This window comes from Hemitrygon akajei, chromosome 11 (assembly GCF_048418815.1).
Source record: "Hemitrygon akajei chromosome 11, sHemAka1.3, whole genome shotgun sequence".
In the NCBI taxonomy this organism is placed as follows: Eukaryota; Metazoa; Chordata; class Chondrichthyes; order Myliobatiformes; family Dasyatidae; genus Hemitrygon; species Hemitrygon akajei.
Window position 1 is genome coordinate 27,283,743 of NC_133134.1, and position 20,115 is coordinate 27,303,857.

Genomic DNA, 20,115 nt, shown 5'->3' on the forward strand with positions numbered 1-20,115 from the left:
AATTACGGGGCTACTGGGTGGGGGAGGAAGAAATTACTTGTGGCAGACCCGCTCTGTCTCATTCATTTTGTTGCCATTACATTATAAATCTCACTTCCTTTTAACTTGCCCCACCTGTTTAATCCACTTCTCTTCATTATGATGATAGAAAGGGTCATCTTCATTAAAAAATATTGATTTTGAAATTTAATTAACAGAACATTTGTTTTAATATCTAACATCCCAGAGGACCGTAAGCTTATCATGCCATGGAGGCTTGTGTGCCTCAATGACCCAGAGAGTCAGAGCCTTATGCTTTGGGTCTTCGTAGGATCACCCACGCCAAACAGATCGAAGGCTAGAGACCAGACTAAGGATGGTCCACCAGTCCTCCAGGTTCAGGGGTTCAGCTCAGGACAGGTCAAACAAAACTGTTACAGAAGCAGCAATGAAGAATACTTTCACTGATGCCCTAAATACCAGAGGTATAATGGACAATAACTAACTTGAGTATCCAAATGTTCTTTTCTAAATATACAGATTTAGTTACTACTCTTACAAGCCTATAGATCACTGCAAATATTCTATAGTTAAAAGGAAAAACCTAAACTCCTAAAGTCCATTTTGCATCCTCTTGTGTAAGATTTCAGTCAAGTACTCTGTATTGTTATTACAATGAAAAGTAAATTATGGTAACTTACCCTCTTTTCATGATTTGGAATGATACAGCGCACAAAGTTTGGGTTGGTATTTCGCAGTGTTGTCATAAGTTTGGTCAGTTGCTCTTTATACAACTGACCCACAGTACGGAACATGCCTTTTTTTGTTTTTGAGGCCCCTGGGGTACTTTCACTCATTTTAGCCACTTGGTCCAAACCAACAATACGGTCAACTTAAAAGTGGAAACAAAAGTTATATTCAATAATTGTGCTGTATATGTATAGGTCACTTAAATGTATGTATAATTACCAATGCTATTGAAGAAAGCTGCAGATCTGAACATAGCATTCTGAGTGGGTCATTCAGTCCCTCAGTTCTGCTCTATCAATCAATGAGACAATGAGTGATCTGCAAGTTATCTTATATACCCATCTATTCTCCTATCCCTTCACATATTTGGTTAAAAAAATCTGAGTTAAAGTCTACAACCGGCCAAGTGTTAAATTGAAGGGGGTTATAAAATTCAGTTTATGTGTAAAAGTGTTTTCCTGCTTCATTCCTAAGAGGTCTTGGTCTACCTTTAGTTTATTTGTAGCCCTGGGTTTTCCAACCAGTAAGAATAATTTCTCTCTATTTACCTCCTTAAATACCTTGAAAGAAAATCACTGCTTATCTTTCTCAACTTTCATAAATTGTCCATAACTCAAGACACACCAGTCCAAATAAATGTACAGGTACTTACAAAAGGTAGTAGATTTGGCCCAGTACATCACAGGTAAAACCTTCCCAACCACCTAGCACATCTACATGAAAGACTATCATAGGAAAGAAGCATCTATCATCAAATATCCTCATCACCCAGGCCATGCTCTTTTCTTGCTGCTGTCATCAGGTAGAAGGTACAAATGCCTCAGGGCTCACACCACCAGGTTCAAGAAGAGTCACTACTCCTTAACCATCAGGCTCTTGAACAAAAGAGGATAACTACGGTACACTCATCTATTGAGATGTTCCCAACAAAAATGATCTCACTTTAAGGACTCTTTATCCTGTTATTTCATGCTCTCGTTATTTATTGCCATTTATTTATATTTGCATTTGCACAGTTTGTTGTCTTCAATGCTCTACTTGGTCTTTCATTGATCCAGATTACAGTCACTATTCTATAGATTTGCTGAATATGCCCACAGGAAAAAAATCTCAGGGTTGTATGTGGTGACATGTATGTACCCTGATAAATAAATTTACTTAGAACTTTGAAGATATTTGCTCCAAGAGAAATAGAAACATCCCAAGGTCTGCTACTACACTGAACACCACAATCATGATATAGTATAACTAGAATTCTGTATAAAAATCATGTTTTTTAAACCTCTTTAGATTAATCAAAGCTACTTTTATTAGTCATCGACTCCACAAACAATACATGGATTAGCCTTCTGTAACAGAGGAATGGGTAACTTCTCACTTCAGCCTGCAGTATGCCAATGATGTTGACTGGCGAAACGTGCCCTGCGCTCAACACTCGCTCCTTTGATTTCACTCACTTTCTCCAGGTTAAAAAGGTACAGCTATGAGAATTTGCAAGAGGTCCTAGCTACACTTTTCATGCCACAATTAATTTACCTCTTCCCTTTCCATCATCCAGGGACCAAAATTCATTAGGTGAAGCAGCAATTCATCTATGCTTTCTAAATGAGCTTTACGCTGTCCAATATAGTTGATTCCAATTATTTGTTACATAGTTTAACTAAATGGCCTCCCTTTTTAAATGATGATGTGATGTTAACAATCCTTCAGTTTACTGATACCACTTAAACGGTCAGGGTTGATTGAAAACTATCACAGGACCTTCTACAGTTTCTACTAATAGCATGCTATACATTTCATCCTGGCCTGGCAATTTATTCACTTCAAAGATGCTAAATCCCTCTCCTACTTTGTTTTCAATATGTCAAAGTCATCAGCTGCAACAGTGATCTTGTTCCCCTCTTATAGTGAATATAGCAGCAAGGTTCTATTCTTTATGAACCTCTCCACATCTTCCCATTCCACAAAATGTGTTATCTTTTTTGTCCCCAGTAGACCTAAACTATCCACTTGCACTTGGCATGTTTATACTAAATGTATGTTTTTTCTTTAATTTTATATGCCAGTAGATTTTAATATCATTGGTTTACTAATTCCCTTTTTAAATGCACTGAACAGTTCAGGGACAGCTTCTTCAGCTCTGTCATCAGATTTCTGAATGGACAACAAACCTGTGAACAGCACCTCACTACTTTTTTTGCACTACGGTACTTATTTAATTTAACTCTTTTTAAAAAAAATATATACTCATATATAAATTTCACAACATATGCCAGTGATATTAAATCTGATTCTGATTCCAATTCCTACACTTCTTAAGGTGTTCTGCCATGTGAAGGTTTCATTACGTACGTATATACACTTCCCTTTTTCCCTGTTTTCTTAACCTCAATGCACCCTTTCTTTAGTTGGGTTCTTGATATGGAAGTCCCACTCTTTCCTTTCTTTACGCTGAGCTCTATGATTCTCAGTTATGTTTGTTCCCTGTTGATTAACCGTTGAGTAGCTGTTTTGTTACTTCTGTTAATTCTCAGTCTATTAAAATTGGGCTTGTCATATGTTTGAACCTACTTTTACTTTATCCTGTTCCGTGACTATGTTAAACATAATTGAACCATTTAATCAATGCATAAAAAGTTCTCCTTTTGATGCTCTTTTCACTTAGGAAGAGCTTGGCATACCACCCCTCCACTCCATTCCCCCAAGTCTGTCTTGTTGACCTTGCTACATATTGACGAAAGATGAAATGTAGGAATGTTACACCCTTTACACCATTTACACTATCTTCTTTATTCTCTGAACTCCTTATATTCAGCTGCAGTATATAACATTAAGTTTAGCCAGACTCTGTTTTTAAATCTATCGTTTATTTCGGCTTTTCTGCATTCCACTTCCTCTCACTAGTGTTCAATCTTCCACTTCCATCTTTGCTTTTCTCCTTTCTGAATTGTTCAGCTTCCACTTCCCTGCCAAACCCTCCAAAACCGGAAAAACTTTCTCTCCTTCTCTCTCTAATTTGCACTCTTTCCTATTTTTATTATAACTCTTTACCAAAGTCCTGTGTTTAATACTTTAGAAGCAGTACTTTGTAGAACAACTCTCTGTGCAATGCATTTTGTCTGCAATAGAGGGCATTGCAATCCCAAGCATTAACATTCTCTAGTTTAATAAACACGTGAACACAGGTAAAAAATGTTTAATACATTATTTGTCATGTTCTCACCATCTCTCCACAGTTCTCCTACATATTTATCAGATGACTGGTTCAGCAGAGTGGCCACGTTATCATTTAATGGATCCATGTTTTTGGTCAGCCAGTTGCCAGCATTGTAAGGGACCTGAAGGAAAACACCTTTGACATCTTACAATTCATTGATTTGCTTCATTATATCTGCTTGTCTCTCTGGGATGATTTTTGAAATCATCACTTCCTGAAATTGTTGCATAAACAGATCCTCAGAATGGCTACAAAATATTTTTAGAATTGTTTATTATATCTGGAACGAGCACTTCCCAGAACCAGAGCCTCATTCATAGGAAGAGAAAGGCAGCCAACAGCAACTCTACTCAAGTACATAAAACTAAAGATTCTTACTTGAGCAAATCATGATGGTATAGGCCGGAGTCACATGAACTGAAGAAAACTACAGGATGTTCAATACAGATTCTACATTTCAGCATCTAGAAGCTTAACTGGATTTATTGAAGCTATTTGCTTTGATGAGCATTATTGTCTTTGACAATCAAAAGTTACCAAGCTTTTACAATTCACTGTGGGCCACTGCAAGTGTTTCCTACCTACAATGACTGTGCTAAAATTCATCATCCGCATATTATTCTATAGCATAAGATTTACTTGCACATAGGTCAAGTTTTGAAAAGTTGTTGACAATCTCTTTCAAGCTTGAGGTGTTGGATACTTGGTTCCTACCTTGCCAGCATAATGAACAATACAGAAATCTCCTTTGTCCTTCAGTTGTTTGGGTTTGGAAAATTTTGTGTGGTTACCTAGTTCTTGAACCACCTTCTCCACAAATGACTTGTCTGTAGCCTTAGGGAACCAGCATTCTTCATCCAGCAAAGCAAGAATACCTGGGGGCCCAGTCTGAAAACCAAATAATTAAAAAATTAACATAATAACTAAAACAACACTAAAATCACTGTTAATACTTCCTATGTATCTGTTTATCAACCAGGTGAAGCATAAAAGGCCAAGAATTGTGTTCAATCAATTGGTTTACTGGGCTGGAACACACTTGTCAGAGGTGATCTGACTGAGGGCTGTAAAATTGTCAATGACACAGAATGTTACCTTAAATTAAAGTACAGTAAATTTAAGAAAAGGACATTGATTCATACCAGCAAAAAGTTACATTAGTACTGATATTAAAATAGACTCCAACAGAGCGATATACATGAATGTACTTCTAGACAAAGTACTGGAGTCAAATGATGCTGGAATCATTTAAGAAATAATGGGCATCTCTATGGATAGATAAATTAAAATGAATGGAAACACCAGATGCATTCATAATTCTCTCATGATCTAAATATTCACAATATTTCCTAATCGAGCAATGTTAGCATATGTACAGTTCTTTAACTGATGTAAGGAGAGCATAATGTTCCTTACCACTCTTTCAATCAGTTCTATGCATGGTTGCAGATCTAGACCAAAGTCAATGAAGTTCCATTCAATACCCTCTCTCTGGTACTCCTCCTGTTCCAGGATGAACATGGTATGGTTGAACAACTGTTGCAGCTTTTCATTGGTGTAGTTGATGCAGAGTTGTTCAAACGAATTGTCCTATAAAAAACAAAGAACACTTCAATGTCATTCTTACTGTTGTATTGGTGCACATTACTTAAAAGGTATTTAACTGGAAATCTTGTAAAAACTCACAATCAGCCTCTGAAATGAACCTATTACTAATACGGAATTGTCAGAGTGTCATTGAAATGTATAGGTTAGGACAGCCCAGCTGGCTCATTGTATTGATGTCATTTTCCAGCTGCTCGTCCAGAGCTTGTAGTTCATCTCTAAGTTACTTCTTAAATTTACTGAGCATTTCGGCTTCCACCCGAGTTTCAAACATTCAGTTACAGACCATCGAACCCTTCCTTGGGTTTCTTTTAATCCCTCTCATGATGAGCAGCTCCAAGGCCCCAAATTATAGTTCTTTCATTTACAAAAATGGGGAAAATACACAGGAGTGCAAACAGATTTGGAAGATTTGTTGAAAACGGAATGAATCTGATAACTCAGTTTACCTGTAACTTTAATACTTTCAGTAACCACTAGAAATCCCTGCCAGCCTAAAAAACAGTTACAATTTGGGAAAAAAATAATTCTGTGAGGTTCTCCCAATATCCCACTATAGCTATAACAGGAACAGCTAAATCATGGAGAAATACCAGCTTCCATTTCAGCCCAATAAGATGTTGTGGTGAATCTGAGGTATCTGCTGATCTTGCAGATCTGGCAGAAAGCAGCCTCATTTTTTTTGCATTTCAGCTTTATATTTACCTCTAATGATAAAACCTGCTAAGAATATCCATTCTGTTCCTAAACACAACAAAGACGGACTTTGATGCCATGCTTCCTATTTCTATACTGATCAATACCCATTGGGTAAGCCATCTCGTTCACATTCCTGACACCAGATTCCTGAAGCATGCAATCTGTTCTGAGCTCTACCGGAGCAAGAGAGCACCAGGCAGATAAAGGAAAGGGAGCAAAGATGCACCTTGATGACGTGCCATCTCCACTGTTTCTTCTAATCAGAATGACGAACTATGAGGAAGGAGAGCCACTAAGAGAATGAAGTTTATTTACCCAAAAGGTTGTTTAGACAACAGGACTGTACCAAGTCTTTCCATTCAACACTGAGGTGTCTTACATTAACGTATTTTACTGTTCAGGCAACTTTTAATGAATTGTTGTCGAGGCTTTAATGGAACAGGAATTTTTGTACCTGGTTGATGTCACATTGAAACATGGTTTTGCCTTTGTGGAAGATTGCCGTCATATTTGGAAAACAGGTTCACTATGTTTACCTCAAAGATCTCGAAGCCAGCGATGTCAAGAATTCCAAGGAACGTGGAGCCCTGTCGCTTCGTCCTGTCCAGAGCTTTGTTGATACGACTGAGCAGCCAGCGAAACAAACGTTCATACATGGCCTTGGCCAGAGCTTCCACGGCAAAGTCCGCCTGTGCAAGAAACAATTGAGACGACTTCTCTGTCATAAAATTTTAAATTCAGAAAGCATGATCTGTACAAACAATAAAATAAACTTATTTTAATCTTACTTTATTGGATATTTAAAGTTGTGTCGTAATTCTAAGCATTATTTTCATTTAATTTTTTAAATTGCCATTGTGTTATGGAATCAAGCAATAGCACTACTTCAAACACGAGAAAATCTGCAGATGCTGGAAATCCAAACAACACACACAAAATACTGGAGGAAATTAGTAGGCTAGGCAGCGTCTATGGAAATAAGTAAGCAGTCGAAGTTTCAGGTGAAGACTCTTCATGAGGACCTTGCACCATCTCCTGACCTTAGACACTTTTCCATATACAGCTGCCACGTGTCTGGGATATATATTTCATCAGGAGACAGACTTTAATCTGTAGGACCGGACAGCCTTAAAGTTGGACTGTAAAATGGTATACCTTACTTTCTTTGTAAGTTTTGACCTTCCAAACTTGCAAGGGGTGGAAGGTCACTGTGGCGGAAGGGGTGATTGGGTGGTTTAATGGAAAATTGTCCACCTTGAGACGTTAGAAGTTTATTTCAGTAGGGAGGGCCTCTCATACTGCTCAAACTACACGTGGTGTCTAGATGGGTCTTGTGAATCACTGGACACCTCTAGAGATCTCCATGAGTTACCAGATCAGACACATGGTGGACAGGGAATGAAAATCATAGACTTTATAAACGTTAACTATGTTCTTTCCTTTAAATTATATTTTATTTATCTAAAGTTCAAACTTTTGAGTTTAAAAGGGTTTCTTTTAGCATCTTCTCTTAGCAAGTTGTGGAGCAAGTAACAATCTGCTGGAAGAACTCAACGGGTCAAGGAGAGTCTTTGGGGGCGGGGGGAAGAACTGTCAGTGTTTCAGGATGAAACTCTGCATCAGGACTGGGACAAGGAAACTCATTAACTAGTTATGGTCCCAGCACTTGGCAGGAAGTTTGCACTTGTAACTTGCAGGCAGAAGCTTATATTAAATTAACTATTCTACCAAAGAAACTCGCAGAAAATCATCCTGGTGAATGTTAAAGTGACAGAAGAGCAACTCTCTATAGTTATAAACCATAAACTGTTCTATGTCATTTTGAGTTTTGATATACAGTAAGGTTAAAAAAGCAGTTGCCTGCTCTATTTAGAGATATCACTGGAGAATTTTTCACATGACTTTATGCCTTCAACTGACCTAACTATATAAACAGAACATACTTGTCATCCTTCTGGTTTAATAATGAACTAAAGCGATCAAAAGAAATGAAACAAAGGCACTCAGGGCCCCATGCTCTACTGAACTGGCCCGAGAAGGCAAGATCTTTTGGTCATGCTCTTCCACATGGAGTACATGAAGGAAGTTGCTAATGTTAGACCACAGTTGTGGAAGACAGAAAAGCCAAGTACCTAGTTGGCAATTAGCTGTGTTTAGCTCATAGTTGTTGCAGGAGAATGGGACAAGGGATGTCTCCAAGTGTTCATTGGGGTGGAAGAGTTAAACTGAGGGATGCATTTGTTTGTTGAAGAACGTCTGTAGCTGAGGTATGTGATGCAATCGGGCTGTGATTGGGCGATATGACTGGGTGGGTATGTTTTCAATGGTCAGGATTACAATCATGAACTTGGGGTAGCAGATGAGCATTGCAAACTTGGGAGGGGTGGAAGGTCACTATGGTGGACAGGTGATTGGGTGATTTGAAGGAAACCCAGTAAGGTGTCCACCTTGAGAGGTTAGAAGTTTACTTCAGCAGGGAGGGGCTCTCATACTGCTCAGACCACACATGATGTTGAGATGTGTCTTGTGAATCACTGGACATCACTAGAGAGCTCCATGAGTTACTGAGTAGACAGGAGGACAGGGAATGAAAATCATGGACTTTATAAGCTTTAACTATACTACATAATTACATCTTGTTCCTCGTTTCAAAAAATAGACCTCATCACCTTCATCTCAGTGGAGCCCTGGAAAAGAGGCCAACCTTCTTCAGGGTGAAGTGATTAACAGCAGTGTTCAAGAGTTTAATCTTTAGTATCTGGAGATCCCTGAAACGTTCCAACCTATTGGCAACCCTTTATATTACATTTGTTCTCTCCTCATGGTCGCTTCCTGACTGACTGAATTTCCAGCATTTTCTGTTTTAATTGTTACGAATGTGCCACAACTCTGAGGGGCCGAAGGGTACAAAGTCGCCCCCTCCTTTTTGAGAATCGCAAGATCGCTATTAATTCGGGTCTGGGACCCAGGAAATGAGAGAGAGACGTCCAGAATACACAGGTTTTGGAATGTGTCCTGGCCTCAGCAAGGCGGAACCATTGATAACGACTATTGTCTCTTGGAGACGGAATTGTGTATTGAGTACTGTACTATTCATTGAAGCCCTCAGGGGGTGACCAGAGTGGGCTGGTTGAGGGATTGCATCATCCCAACCTGATTGACATCTGAGACCCTGTGAGTAGGGATAAAAGAGGGTCTGGGGAGCAACCCCTTCAGACGCACCAGGAGAAATGCTAGAAATCCCGTGACAGCGTTTAATAGCGACAGCCGGTGGGGCTCGCGTGCGTCCTTTTCTCTTTGCCTAGGAATTGGCGGGCTTACCACGGAAGAACGGCTTAGCTAAAGAAGAGGCCACACCAACGAAATTTCGAAGGATGTTGAATTTCCCCATGGGGATGAATAAAGTATCTATCTATCTATCTATCTATCATAAAAAGGAAAAGCTGGCAAGTTTCTAAAATCTCTCTCTTGACTCCAACCAAAGGCTGCAGCCTGAATGAACTGAGTGACTTTTATATTTCCATCGGCCAATACATTATCCCCTAGACAACGATAGAGCTTATTTCTTATTGATTATTATTATACCCGCACTTTTAGATTTAGTATTGACGACGTATATTATCTGTATGTTTGCATTGATATTATTTTTGTGTATTTTTACCAATAAATACTGTTAAAAATAGTACCATCAGACTTCAACGGACCTCTCTATCTTTGCTGGTAAGTGACCCAGTTACGGGGTTCGTAACATAATGCAAAGCAGAATTCTTGAGGCATGGTTATTAAGGTAAGGCAGCATCATCAGATACAATGAAATATGGGAATTGTCACAAAGAAGGACCGTAAAAACCTAACCTGCTCCTTGGTCTGGGCTTTCTGAACGAAATCACGTCCGACTTTAATCCGAGGACTCAGGATCGCCCTGGTGAAGTCAGTCACGTTCATACCCAACAAGTGGGACACCTTCTGTGCAACTGCAGAAAGAGAGATCACAGAACCGTTTACCATCCCGATGGTTCAACTTCCACTGCACGGGTCAAAAGGATTGGTAAAGATGTACCTGTATTGTCAGGCATTGATGCCTGGTCAGTGTTCCGCTCCTTTTTGAACGAAATGTTACCAAGCTGCAAGACAGCCGAAACAATCTTGAATATAGCTGGAAACAGGAGAAGATGGATATCAGCACCAGCAGGGTTGTAACTCACTATGTTGCAAACAACCCACTTATTTCCCATCACTTTGTTTGAATTTGAACAGTCTGCTGACAAATCATGTACGAGAGCAAACTAAAAACCCAAGAGGACCTCCAGCAGATTTTAAACAAATCTGTTGAAAGGGGGAGTGGGAGGGTTGGGCTCATCACCAAACTACCAACAAAGTAGAAAAATCTACCACTGAGAATGATGCAATTCATAGAGCTCTCTTCTGTCCTACTGCAAATAAAATCTGTGGAATTCATTGTCACAGAAGGCTGTGGAGGCCAAGTCATTGAGTATATTTAAAGCAGAGATTGACAGGTTCTTGACTGGCAGGACATTAAAGGTTACAGGGAGAAAGCAGGAGAGTGGGGTTGAGAGGGTTAATAAATCAGCCATGATGGAATGGAGGAGCAGACTCAGTGGGTGAATGGTCTAATTCTTCTCACATGTATTATGGCCTCTGGGTCTTATGGTCTAATTTCTAACCAGCTTCTCTGGGAGAATCACCAGACATGAGAAGCGAATGAGATAAGCAGATTTCCTCACTGATCATTTTTCTTTACATAGTTTTGCTTTAAATGTTCTTAGAATTAATGATAATTTAAACTATTTTATGGCCTTGATCCATTGTGAAAACATGATATTTCAGGGAGGAAAGGTCATTGACAAGATTGGCAATGCTCAGAACCATATTTGTGTCTGTTTCTGATCTCTTGTTTTGTGCTTTGTTTTTAATTGTGAGATCTACTGTGTTGATTTCTGGGAGGCCAGACTGAACTCTTACACCCAGCCACATTTAGAATTTATTAATCAACAGTACAGAAATAATATATCACCTTTCAGTTTTGGTTGGAGTGCTTGCAGGGGGTCATATCTTCAAACCTTGAGAGCTTGAAGTTGTGCCTGAAACTAATTATTTGTTTACTGACAGTCTCAAGGGTTAGAAGTTTTTAATTATTAAAATTACATCTGCTTGTTCTGCAGCAGCTGAGCTTCTGCTGGAGAATGCATCCTCAAAGAGATAATACTGAATTTTGCCTTTCAGATTGCCTTATTCAAATATAAACCTTCTTATAGCTTTAAATCTCTGTGTGTTTGCTCTTCCTTTGGCATTGTTTCCAATTGCTGAGCCAAGATAATGAACACACATCTAACAATAGGTTGATAAACTTTGCTGCTTATTCTGTATATCAAACATTCTGGCTTGATGCATGTGTTAATACTTCTTGTGCTTGTACCACAGTCCAACAGCCCATTTTTAGCAAATATACTGTATGATCAAGCTGTCTTGGCATAGCCTTCTGCATATATGTCAAACTCAAGGCCCGCGGTGGAATTATCTTTGGCCCGCGAGATAATATCTAATTACTATTAAAGCTGGCCCCAGTAATCGAAGCGCCTATGGCGTATGATATGGCTAATGCTGAGTTTATTCAGGTACCAGGTTTTCAGGGTTTTTAGTGTTTATTCGGCAGTCTTCTTCATAAGAAACGGAATTTGTAAAGTGAAACACTTTGTAGTTATAGCAGAGACTGAGACACATGAGAGCGGGCTGAAAAAATGGAGGCAACGAAAGCTGCGTTCGCACGCGTCCGACCGATCCGGCCCGCATGAAGCTGCATTTTGCTCAATCCGGCCCGTGACCTAAAATGAGTTTGACACCCCTGGCCTTCTGTGATGGCAACTGGATTTTTCAGTATATTAACACTCAAGAAAGGTCCTCTTTGAAAGAATGCTGTATTATATAAAAAAAGACAATTTTTGACAATTGTAAAGGGGGAGGAATCAGCAGTAACTCCTGTTTAAGTGGGCTTATATTGGTGATTGTGTACAACATGTATTTGGGAACTAGTTCAATACTAGCTGAATGGATTGTGAAGTAAGAAAAATGAAAATATAAAATTATATTTGTTCAGAGCTCAGGGTTGTAGATGGCTCCACTGACCCAAGTTTAGAGTTTTGGTGCAATAAGTCATACACAGGCTCCTCACAGGCCACGGGGTATTGGAGTGAAAATCATAAAACATGACAATGAGGTCTTCAGCCCATTACATCTGTGCTGACAATCAAGCACTAATTTACACTAAGCCCATTTTATTCTTCCCACTTTCCCCTCAGTTTCCACCCCTCATCCACATCTAAGGGCAATTTACAGAGGACAGTTGATCTACTGATCAGTATAACTGGGCATGGGGGTGGGGAGAGCAACTGAGACATCCAGTAGAAACCCACACGGCCACAGGGAGGATGCACAACCTCTTCCCTGATCCCACCTGCCCCTTTACCCAACCCTCTCAGCAGTATTCCTTTCCACACTCCCCCTTTCTCAGCTTCTCTCGCTTGCTTCATCAGAGTGTCTTTGAATGGGGTGTGGGCAGGGAGGGAAAGGAACAGGGATGGTGGGAGGAGTGCGTGAATGAAGTGTGTGTCTGCACTGGAGTGGGTGCAAGTCAGCCGTGAAGAAAGGATTGAGGAGAGGGTGATGAGGGTACGGTGTCTGAAGGGGGGGAATTGAGAGGAAAATGACGTGACAGGGTGGGTCCGAGAATGGGGTAAAGAAAGGGGGATGCAGTTAAGAAGGGCTGATGTTGGAAGCAGAAGTGTGTGAACGGGGGCATGTGTGAAGAGGCTGTGCATGATTGGGGGGCCATGCGTGATCTGGAGCTGTGCACGTGAAGGGTCCGTGTCTGAAGGAGGAGGTCCTAAGGGGAGAAACAGTGACTGAGTTAAGGTGAGGGAGGGGCATGTGAACAGAATGAGTGAAGGGGAAGGAGATGAGAGAAAGGCAATGAGAAGTGGGATCTAAGTGGAAAAGGTGCATGAAGGAAGAAAGAATAAGAGGTGGAGGGAGCAGAGAATGAAGTACGTGAAGGAGAGGCTGTCAAGCAGAGATGAGTGAAAAGGAGTGAGTCAGGATGGATGCATTTTAATGAATATGGTAAGTACATTTCAAGGATTTACCTATAAGTGGGTTATAAGCTTACTCTAGCCTGAGAACTCTATCGCTCCTTGACAGGGGTACTAAATAGCAGCACAGTAAACTTTGAGTCTGTGGGGGAGGGGGAGGGGATAAACTGAGAAGCTGGGAAGTGATAGGTGGAAAAAATAATGGGCTGAAGAAGGAGGAATCTGTCAAGAGAGGAGAATGGATTTTGGGAGAAAAGGAAGGAGGAGTGGTACCAGAGGGAGGTGATAGGCAGGTGAGGAGAAGAGAAGGAGTAAGAAGGAAGCCAGAATGAGGAATGGGGAAAGGAGGGAAGGGGAGAGGGGAGAAATTACAGGAAGTTAGTGAAACAAATGTTCATGCTGTCAGTCATCCACAACATAGTCTGACGTGGATTTACGAACAGTCATGGCGAAAGATGTGTTTGACTATGCTTTGTCAGCAACCTCACCACTAAACCCAGTGGCCTGGCCTGACGAGGGCCAAGATGCACTCTGAATCCAGCCTCAGCTTTATGCCGGAGAGGCCTGGAGTGTAACTGATGGCTCCATTCATGCACATGATATTTTCTTTCAGTTTAATCTTTTTAATTATTGTTAGAATTGTAATGAATCTCAAAAATATTATTCTATTTCTTTTAACTATTTAAAACTATTTGAATATCTGTCGAAACCCATGAGGTTGATAAGCAGCAGAACCACAGTAATAGATCAGCGAGGCCTACTCATCACTTGAAGCCTACTTCACCCTATGAATGCCTGCCATGTGTCAAGGGTTCAACTTGCCTGGCTCTCCACTTCAGGGGAAAGCAAGTCAGGTTGAGCAGGTGCAAGGACAAACTACCAGAGGAAGTCAACAAGTCAAGCAGCATCTCTGGAGGCGTAGGGACCTGGTCCTGATGCAGGATCTCAACATGAAACAACAACCATCACTTTGCCTCCAGAGATGCTGCCTGACCTGCCCAGTTCCTCACTCCAGGTTTAAGTCTCTGCAGTCACCAAATTAATTTCCAATATTTCAAATTTTTGAAGTCTATATGTTAACCAACAGGAATGGTTGAATTCAGAAAACCTGAAAATTCAAATGAGTCTTACATGCTTGTTCTTCATTTGAAAATCCCATAATTGACATGGCTTCACAGGTTTCCTCAAACATGTCTTTATCATCCTGTCCAGGAATGGAGACGTGACCATGAGACAAGAACCTGTAGTTGCTGAATGATTCCAACAGTAGATCGTCTGGCAATTGGAAACAAGGTAGTTAGTAATATACCTGCCCCTTGGAGCATTAAATGCAGTCTGAAGCAAGCCCAGTAGTTTACTCACCTCTCATCTTTGTTCCAGCACCAGTGAGAAGGTAGTAGAAAATGTGGAAAGCCCTTTCTTCCACGGCCTGCCGAATAGCACGTGATTTCTCAAGCAAATCTGTTTATTTTAATTAAGTCAAAAATTGTTTTTTTGTTCTCAATATATAGTCCCTTTCTTACAATTAATTCCTGGATAAAATGTGGATTCAACCATTTAAAAAGCAAAATACTTTTTGTTAGAGTGAAAAAATAATTCCAATTGAAGTTAGAGATGGAATTGGATGTACATCAGCTCTGGCAGGTTTTGCAGGCCATTACTTCCTAATGTCATGAATGACTGTAATGCTTCACTCCCAGATGAGCTCAATGCCTTTTATGTTCACTTTGAAAGGGAGGATAAAACTACAACTATGAGAATCTCTGCAGCATCTGGTGACCCCGTGATCTCTGTTTCAGATGTCGACGTCAGAATATCTTGCAAGAGGGTGAATCCTGGCAAGGCGTCAGGCCCTGTTGGTGCAGCTGATAGACTCTGAACACCTGTGCCAACCAACTGGCAGGAGTGTTCCAGGACATCTTCAATCTCTCACTGCTGTAGTCAGAGGTTCCCACCTGCTTCAAAAGGACGACAATCATACAATGCCCAAGGAGAGCAGGGTGTGCTGCCACAACGATTATCACCCAGTGGCATACAGATCTACTGTGATGAAGTGCTTCAAGAAGTTGGTCATAGCTAGAGTCAACTCCTGCCTAAGCAAGGATCTAGACCCGCTGCAATTTGCCTATCACCACCATTAGGCCGACAGTAGATGCAATCTTACTGGCTCACCACTTGGCCTTGGATCTCCCGGACAATAGGCTGCTGTTTATTGATTACAGTTCAGCATTCAATGCAATCACACTCTCAGATCTAATTAAAACGCTCCAAAACCTGGGCCTCTGCACCTCCCTCTGCAATTGGATACTTGCCTTCCTCATCGGGAGACCTCAGTCTGTGTGGATTGAGAGTAACATCTCCTCCTCGCTGACAATCAATACTGGCGTATCTCAAAGATGTGTACCTAGCCCACTGCTTTACTCTCTCTATATTCATGACTGTGTGGCTAGGCACAGCTCAAACATCATCTATTAATTTGCTGATGACACAATTATTGTTGGCAGAATTTCAGATGGTGATGAGGAGGCGTACAGGAGCATGATCGATCAGCTGGTTTGTTGCAGCAACAATCTTGCACTCAGAGTCAGTAAGACCAAGGAACCGATTGTGGAGTTCAATCATATGTTGCTTTTGTTTAGAGGAGGGACAGTGGTCCACTGGCTAGGAGAGCTTGAGCGTTTTTGTTAGCATAACAAATCTTTTCAAACTCCTAATGAAGTATAGTCACTGTCTTGCCATCTTTATAGCTGCGACAATACGTTGGGACCAGATTAGATCCTCAGAGATCTTCATACCCAGGAACTTGAAACTGCTCACTCTCTCCACTTCTGATCCCTCTATGAGGATTGGTATGAGTTCTTTCATCTTACCCTTCCTGAAGTCCACCCTCAGTGCTTTCGAATTACTGACATTGAGTGCAAGGTTGTGCCTGTGACACCATTCCACTAGTTGGTATAACTAGTGTTAATGCTTTAGATTGATGACCTTCCATGAGAAAAGAGGAGTTTCCACATGTTCGGACTAAATTCCAGCTCAGCCAGACTTTGCAGCCAATGTCCTAACTTACACCCAGTTCTACTCATCATCATGACCTTGCTTGACTCTTTTTCAAGTCTAACCCATGGTGCATTCTCGAACCTTCTAGTTCTGAAATTTTGTGCATCCCTCACCACTGAATGTTGCCAGCCATGAATTCCAATCCTTATACCCATTCTCTGCACTCGCTTTGCCTTCTCCCTCTCTCCGTAGAAGTTATATTTTTCTATACTCCTGTTCTTTGAATTATTGACTCTAAAGTACGCTTTATACTTCTACCACGCAATTTAAAAATTTTACATGTATATATTAAAATGCATTTCTAATCATGAGCTATTGATTTTTAATATCATGATATTGAGAAATCTTTAAACTGGAGAACTAAGTCTGATTTTAAACTTCACAGAGTGAAAGAAAATCCTTGGCTAAATGACAAAAATGAAACTGTCTTCATGTTTCCAGATATTGTCATGGGATGCTGTAATTGACATCCTCCCACTCCTTAGAGTAATACATTGGAACATAACTAGTTCTGTATTTAAAATGCAGAAATATGTATATGTGTCTTGTTACTTTATCACCTGCATGGTTTAAAATTATTTGTAGCCTCCACATTTCCTACATTATACCTAGGATTAAAATATGTAAATTGGAACTTGATGTGAAATAAAACTACAGAAATCGGAGGTGCAAAGGGACTTGGGAGCCTTTGTGCCAAAAGGTTAACTTGTAGGTTGAGTCATGGTAAGGAAGGCAAAAGCAATATTAGCATTCACTTTGAGAGGACTTGAATATAAAAGCAAGAACATAATGGTGAGACATTATAAGGCCTTGGTCAGATCGCACTTGGAGTACTGTGAGCAGTTTTGAGCGCCATGGTACATTGCGGTTAGCGCGGTACTATTGAAGCTCGAGACATCAGAGTTCAATTCCGATGTCGTCTGCAAGGAGTTTGTATGTTCCTCTCCATCACACGTGCGGGTTTCCTCCCACAGTCCAAAGGTGTACCAGTTGGTAGGTTAATGGGTCATTGTAAATTGTCGTGCAATTAGGCGGGGGTTAAATAGGTGGGTTGCTGGGTGGCGTGGCTTGTGGGGATGGAGGGACTTGTTCTGCGCTGTATCTCAAAATACAATAAAATAAAATAAATAAACTTATCTAAGAAAAGATATTTTGTCTTTGGAGAGGGTCCAAAGGAGTTTCACAAGAGCAATCCCAGGAATGAAAGGGGCAAGAGAATTGAACTCCTCCTGGAACCCCTTTCACTCACCCCACACCCTTATTCCACCACAAGTTAAAACTCAGGCAGTGGTTTGACTGTCAGACTTGGTCTTGCTCATGCACAAGTAAAGAGCAAGAACTCCATTGTGGGTCTGTTACACTGAGTAGCTAGTTAATTTTACATGACGACTGCTCAGTCACGACACTGCATCATGTTCCCACAGTTAGGCACTTTTTCCCTGTGGTCTGTTTTTCACATTTTCATAAAGCCATTTCCTGGATAAAAAATATTAAAAATGATTATCAAAAGTTGAACAGAAGCCAGGAGCCTTATAACTGCTTTATATAGAGTGGCTGAGACATGTTTCTCATACATAAAAGCTTTTTTTAAAATAGCTCATGACTATATTTGAAGACTGATATGTTTTTGTCTTTCTCCATGATTCAAATTAAATGATCTGGATGATCATATCATTATTTTGCTCTGAAAGACATGTTTCATTTTGACAGTTGTACAAATAAAGACGCATGTAAAGCTAGATTTTGTATTTGGTAGTGGGCAATCATAAGGTATCAGCTCAGAGTTCCCATTCGGCATGGTCTATGAATGGGGCTGAATTCGAGCAGAGGTGATGAGTCAAGCCTTGTAAAGTATATTTAAAATAGATGCATACTCTGCGAAATTGGCTCTGCAAAGCTTCACTGTGAGTTCGCCTAAGAAAACTGAGCATAACCAATGAACTAGATTACCACACTTCTGTATTTGTTAGTTGGCACTATAAGTAGGATGGAGTTACTTTAAAAGAAACACGGAAAAGGATACAGGTTTCGATGTTTGCTCCGACGATATAACCAGTGACATCAAAATTGATGCGAATAAATTTTCCCTGTTGCAAGGAAACAAAAATTTTAGGTCCTGTGTAGATCCACCCTTCATTAAGTGATTAAGTAAAATTAAAATGGACCTTATATCCTGCTATGTTTGCGCGTTTGGATTACGTGAGGTAGATTAAGTAGACTCTTTAACAAGTAATTGGTATTTACTTAAAGAGGGCTGTAATGAAATAGGGATGACATATATTGAGCTCAAAGCTGTGCAGAGTGCATTATCCTTCACTGGGAGCCAAACCACACAAACAAGCATTGCTGACCAGAATTTTATGTTTAGTTTAATAACTTAAATGGTAATCTAGAAATACATTTATCATAACCTTCCCTCCTCAACTTCATTTGGATAAAGGTTTCAGGCCAGCGTTTTCAGAAGTATAACTTAGTTATAAGCGCTCATTATGTTGCATACTCCATTTTAGTTCCAATTGATAGTTAATTAATTAGATACGATCTCTTTTTCAGTTGCTGTTATTGTCTGCACAGGGCAAGATAAAAGAAATAGGGATAAATAAAGTCCAGAGCACAACAGAATACAATAGATGAAACCCTCCTGGGACAGGACAGAGTATAGTGAACCATCCCCTCCTGGGACAGGGCAGAATATAGTGAACCATCCCCTCCTGGGACAGAGCAGAATATAGTGAACCATCCCCTCCTGGGACAGGACAGAGTATAGTGAACCATCCCCTCCTGGGACAGGACAAAGTATAGTTAACCATCCCCTCCTGGGACAGGACAGAGTATAGTGAAACATCCCCTCCTGGGAAAGGGCAGAATATAGTGAACCATCCCCTCCTGGGACAGGGCAGAATATAGTGAACCATCCCCTCCTGGGACAGAGCAGAATATAGTGAACCATCCCCTCCTGGGACAGGACAGAGTATAGTGAACCATCCCCTCCTGGGACAGGACAGAGTATAGTTAACCATCCCCTCCTGGGACAGGACAGAGTATAGTGAAACATCCCCTTCTGGGACAGGGCAGAATATAGTGAACCATCCCCTCCTGGGACAGGGCAGAATATAGTGAACCATCGCCTCCTGGTACAGGACAGAATTTAGAGAACCATCCCCTCCTGGGACAGGACAGAGTATAGTGAAACATCCCCTTCTGGGACAGGGCAGAATATAGTGAACCATCCCCTCCTGGGACAGGGCAGAATATAGTGAACCATCGCCTCCTGGTACAGGACAGAATTTAGAGAACCATCCCCTCCTGGGACAGGACAGAATATAGTGAACCATCCCCTCCTGGGACAGGGCAGAATATAGTGAAACATCCTCTCCTGGGACAGGACAGAGTATAGTGAACCATCCCCTCCTGGGACAGGGCAGAATATAGTGAAACATCCCCTCCTGGGACAGGACAGAGTATAGTGAACCATCCCCTCCTGGGACAGGACAGAGTATAGTGAAACATCCCCTCCTGGGACAGGACAGAATATAGTGAAACATCCCCTCCTGGGACAGGACAGAATATAGTGAACCATCGCCTCCTGGTACAGGACAGAATTTAGAGAACCATCCCCTCCTGGGACAGGACAGAGTATAGTGAAACATCCCCTCCTGGGACAGGACAGAATATAGTGAACCATCCCCTCCTGGGACAGGA

General features: G+C 40.8%; 1 protein-coding gene across 3 annotated transcripts in view; it reads right to left on the reverse strand.

Moving 5' to 3' along the window:
* myh11b (myosin, heavy chain 11b, smooth muscle) overlaps window positions 1-20,115 on the reverse strand; it is a 136,521-nt gene that overhangs the window by 40,378 nt on the left and 76,028 nt on the right. For all 3 annotated transcript variants that reach the window (XM_073060521.1, XM_073060520.1, XM_073060522.1), the window contains 10 exons: window positions 18,437-18,500; window positions 14,719-14,817; window positions 14,488-14,631; window positions 10,311-10,406; window positions 10,106-10,224; window positions 6,787-6,939; window positions 5,363-5,536; window positions 4,661-4,834; window positions 3,953-4,067; window positions 681-871 (listed from right to left, as the gene is read on the reverse strand). In XM_073060521.1, the coding sequence (XP_072916622.1) occupies window positions 681-871; window positions 3,953-4,067; window positions 4,661-4,834; window positions 5,363-5,536; window positions 6,787-6,939; window positions 10,106-10,224; window positions 10,311-10,406; window positions 14,488-14,631; window positions 14,719-14,817; window positions 18,437-18,500 (1,329 nt within the window). The remainder of the gene's footprint in view (window positions 1-680; window positions 872-3,952; window positions 4,068-4,660; window positions 4,835-5,362; window positions 5,537-6,786; window positions 6,940-10,105; window positions 10,225-10,310; window positions 10,407-14,487; window positions 14,632-14,718; window positions 14,818-18,436; window positions 18,501-20,115) is intronic.